Source organism: Nansenia antarctica, assembly GCF_963989245.1.
Source record: "Nansenia antarctica genome assembly, chromosome: 17".
NCBI lineage: Eukaryota > Metazoa > Chordata > Actinopteri > Argentiniformes > Microstomatidae > Nansenia > Nansenia antarctica.
Window position 1 is genome coordinate 9,239,705 of NC_137687.1, and position 5,000 is coordinate 9,244,704.

At 42.8% G+C, this 5,000-nt stretch overlaps 1 protein-coding gene across 1 annotated transcript in view; it reads right to left on the reverse strand.

Annotated features, from left to right (window-relative positions):
* The window catches only part of cnksr2a (connector enhancer of kinase suppressor of Ras 2a), a gene marked incomplete at both ends in the record, with an annotated part of 53,607 nt that overhangs the window by 3,153 nt on the left and 45,454 nt on the right, over nucleotides 1–5,000 (reverse strand). The window contains 2 exons of the mRNA XM_080547841.1: nucleotides 4,011–4,149; nucleotides 4,672–4,899. Coding sequence (XP_080403967.1) covers nucleotides 4,011–4,149; nucleotides 4,672–4,899 — 367 coding nt within the window. The remainder of the gene's footprint in view (nucleotides 1–4,010; nucleotides 4,150–4,671; nucleotides 4,900–5,000) is intronic.

The window sequence follows — 5,000 nt, forward strand, 5'->3', positions numbered from 1 at the left end:
GAAGAGTCATGGGCCCCCCGAGTCAAGTTATTAAATGTCACCTGGCTGCAACTGCGCTGACGTGACATAAAGATGTTTACCAATCGATAGATGTGAAATCCATACAGATAGTTCCAGTTCCTCTCCCTCTCTCTCTCTACCTCAACCAGTTTTATCCCTATCATAAAAGCATTATGGATAATAAAAAAAAGACCAACAGTAACCAACAGTTTATCTCAGCAAGCTATCTATTTGATTGATAGCCTGTCTCTCTGGTTGATAACTGCCCTATAACTAACAATATATATAGTATATATTATATATATATATACTCAGTGGTGTGCCGTCAGGGCCAGCAAGGCCTTCTCTGCTGGCCTAAACATCATCAGAATATACATTTTATTTTAATATATTTTTTCCACAAATATGTATTAATGATTCCCCATAGTCTATTCTCTTCATTTCATAGCTTTCCTCTTGGTTGCGCTGCTTCCAGTCTCCGATTGAGATTTGGAGGGCTGGCCTTTATGTTAGAGCTTTTATCCAATCAAAATGTGTTGCTAGGGGGCTCCAAAATCTGCCCAGCCTGCACGATAAACGGTGCCGCGGATACGACCTGTAACTTAACGTTGGAACGAGAAAACCTGTGGCGTTCCTAGTAAACCTATGTAGATGCGAGCAAAAGCAACAACGGCGCCTGCTGTAAGGCTCAATGATGTCAGCACCCAGCACGTCTTTTGATTGGATACGCACTATTGATACGCACTATTGATACGCACTATTGATATTCACTATTGAGATGCGTAACTATGCCGGTAGATGTGAACCTTTTGAAAGTGCGCAGGGAAACGGAGCGCCACAACGAAAGCTTTCGTTGACTGATCGATAATACTGATCGATTGTGTCCTGTTTTTGGGTAAACAATAACTTTCATTTAGGGGACACGATAAAAGCGCCGAGTCCACAAACAGGAAACTACGTTGAGCTTCTTTCTTTTCTGGCTGAAAACAACCCAGATTTACATTACCACCTGTCCACAAACAAAGTGTTTACTGGGACGTCAGGCAAAATACAAAACGACCTGATTTTTGCTATTGCTGAAGTGGGAGAAGAGATCAAAATGGAGATTAAAAAGGCACCCTTTGTCGCTATTATGGTGGACGAGACGACAGACGTGGGTAATGTAGCGATCTTAAAGATGTTAGTTTAACACTCTTCATTGTAAATGCAGATTTATTGATTAAAAATGCTTCGGAAATATTAATATAACTCTGTTGTACTTGTCTGACTATGTTAAGGTGATGCAACGCCCGGTTATACTGTGTTTCTGTCTAGTTTCTAGAGCCATGGCGTCATAACGATGGTATTAAGAGGTAGAATAATTCAGGTAGGAATGTGTCGGACATCACTGAAGGCCTAGGTGTGAAATGCACCGCCCGCCACTGTATATACTGTATATAACCCTTCTCCATCTGTTGTGTTTCTACCAAGGAAGTTTTTGATTTGTTGTGTAAGATTGATGTTAAAAAGACTACAGGGTTTGAGATGCTTGATTGGACTGTTATTGGTTTCAAAAGTACTTGTAGAATATATACAGTATATGTGTGTATGTATATATATATATATATATATATATATATATATATATATATATATATATATATATATATATATATACCTACTTACAGGTATATACAGGTAGAACAGGTATTTCCGTTTATGTGAGTTCTGTCTAGTTTTCTCAACATTATTCATAAATGTGTTTCACTCATTTAGATTCTAGGTCAGCTGCTGTTTACCATGTACATGAGTGTTGGTTTGTCCTTGAACAAATGTAAATGACATAATCCTGTTGATCCTCCCGCACCCTGGCAGCGCAGCAGGGCATTCTGGACCTTCAACGTGGTTCTGATTCTATTTAACACTAGAACAGCCATGCTTTTTTTTACCTTCTATAAGATGACCATAGTCTTTACAATGCTCAAGCTGATATTTACACACAACGACCACTAGTTGGCCGCTTGTAAATTAGCCTGCTTCCTACACAGAAAAATTGCAAAATAGCTTCATACTAGCTTATCCTGATGTGATTTTGAAAATGTGAGGATACTGGGTGGTAGAACGCACATATCTAGGAAAAGTCATGAAAGGAGGGTCCTGAAATTTGATCGAGTGCAAAGATATAACATTTTTCTTTCCTCACAGAGGCCTCATGGCTGTTCTAGTGTTAAATATCGCTTGTTGATCTTAACTTGGTGCTGAGTGAGGACAAAACCTTTATTCATGTTCAGGGTTTTCTCTCGATAATCTAGGTAATATTGATTACAACGATTTGCATATCTGTACCCTGAAATGAGCCCAAATGGAATAAGACCCTCAGTATAAGTACCTGAGCATTTGGATTGATGATAAACTGTTAATATTGAAAGTTTACGTGTTTATTGTTGCATAGGGAGGAAGGTTGTGACTATGGTGGCACCATTTCCACACAGGCAGCCTCAGTTTTTAAACCATTTATATTTCTAGGATAGTTTCCACATCCACTACTGTCTTATGTAACCGTCTATTGGTTGGGAGTCTTTGACCTCAAGAAGGGCTTATTGGATTTTATTTGGATATGAAGCAGTTTGTTTGTTTTCTTACGTCCATTTTACCTCACATTGTTGCTTTTATGGCAGACGCACTCTCTTGAGTTACAAACCCTCGAGGTTCACGTGTTTCATCTGAACTAGGTACACCCCCCCGCACATATATGTGACTGGAACCAATAAGTACTCAGCCACTTAGTGTTTTTACTTTGTTTTATTGAACATAATTATGGCTGTTATAATAACATTCTAAAAAACAAAGTGTCACTCTTAGAAAAAGTCCACTGCCACTTAACAAATACCTGTGAAATGTGTACACAGTTGTTATTTTTTGTATTAATTTCATTTTCATTTATTTCTTTGTTTATTGATTTTTCATTTTGTTTAATGAACATTAGCACAAGGCAAGTAAGTCCAAATGTTTTTTGTTTCATGTTTCTATCTGCTACAGAGGCTGAGGAATAGCCTTTTAGCCTCAAGTCTTTCAGAAAACCCTCAGGTTTTAGAAGGTGTTTTTAGCAGGTGTTTTAGGTCTAAATGGGTTAATAATAATCTCTCCAATATGTCCATGTGGAATCGATCTAAATTGCTGTTTTAACTGTACTGATTCTTTAAAAAGCCTCTGTCAGTCTGTTACCTAGGTCCAGTCTGTCTGTCTGTAGGTCAGTCTGTTACCTAGGGGTCCAGTCTGTCTGTAGGTCAGTCTGTAGGTCAGTCTGTAGGTCAGTCTGTAGGTAGGTCAGTCTGTAGGTAGGTCAGTCTGTTACCTAGGGGTCCAGTCTGTCTGTAGGTCAGTCTGTCGGTCAGTCTGTCGGTCAGTCTGTAGGTCAGTCTGTAGGTAGGTCAGTCTGTTACCTAGGGGTCCAGACTGTCTGTAGGTCAGTCTGTAGGTCAGTCTGTAGGTCAGTCTGTAGGTCAGTCTGTTACCTAGGGGTCCAGTCAGTCTGTAGGTCAGTCTGTAGGTCAGTCTGTAGGTCAGTCTGTAGGTAAGTCTGTAGGTAGGTCAGTCTGTTACCTAGGGGTCCAGACTGTCTGTAGGTCAGTCTGTCGGTCAGTCTGTCGGTCAGTCTGTAGGTCAGTCTGTAGGTAGGTCAGTCTGTTACCTAGGGGTCCAGACTGTCTGTAGGTCAGTCTGTAGGTCAGTCTGTAGGTCAGTCTGTAGGTCAGTCTGTAGGTCAGTCTGTTACCTAGGGGTCCAGTCTGTCTGTAGGTCAGTCTGTCGGTCAGTCTGTAGGTCAGTCTGTAGGTCAGTCTGTAGGTAGGTCAGTCTGTTACCTAGGGGTCCAGTCTGTCTGTAGGTCAGTCTGTAGGTCAGTCTGTAGGTCAGTCTGTAGGTAGGTCAGTCTGTTACCTAGGGGTCCAGTCAGTCTGTAGGTCAGTCTGTCGGTCAGTCTGTAGGTCAGTCTGTCTGTAGGTCAGTCTGTAGGTAGGTCAGTCTGTTACCTAGGGGTCCAGTCTGGAGGTAGTGCAGGCCTGCCTCGGTCAGCGGGGTCTCGATCAGGTCCTGCCACGAGCGCCGCTGAGACGAGGATCGACCAGGGGAGCCTGTCTCACTGCTGCCCCCTGCAGGGCTGGAGCGGTACTACAGGAGAGAACGCTACTTTATTAATCAAGTTTCACGTTTATTACAGTGCAAAACAACAGCATCCGCACACTCAAACACTGTGCAAAAAAACGTAGTTTATTGCGAGCTTTCGGTCATAGACCTTCTTCAGGCATGAAGCAGACAAGTGAATGCAGTGGTATAAATGGTTCAAACAACATCACTTGATTTAGCCAATGTACAACACCTGTGTCAAAATGTCACCTAGTGGCTAGGCATCAAGGGAATTGTAGTCTTAGATTTAGTGGACTACAAAAACTCAGAGAGAGTGTAATTCTTAGGCTTCGGGTTCCTGACATTGCAGCACAAGACAATAAGGCAGTAGGCATAATTCAAGATAAAAAGTGACAATAGTACAGGACATAAGTGACAAATAAGACAGGATACAATTATACAGTATCCAGATGAGAAGTCTGCTAACACAGCCAAAACACACAACATACAATCTAAGAAACAATACAACAATAGCAATGAATGTGTAGAATACGACAAACTACACACCTCTACAGGATCGCAGCGGTACTGCACGTCACTGCTGGTGCTGCCTCCTGCTAGTCTGCCGCTGTTGGTACCGCTGCCCCCCTTAGGCCCGGTGTGGTACTGCAGCTCACCGCTGCCCCCTGCAGGGTCACACAGGAAGTCCTCCTGAGAGGAGCGGGAACGAGACGTCTCCGTGGACGACAGGCGGGTGACCCTGCCTTCTACCCTGCCTTCTACGTACGCACTCATCTGAGAGAGAGAGAGAGAGGGAGGGAGTGGGAGGGAGGGAGAGGGGAGAGAGAGAGAGAGAGAGAGGGAGGGGGGGAGAGGCGGAGGGGGGAGGGAGAGAG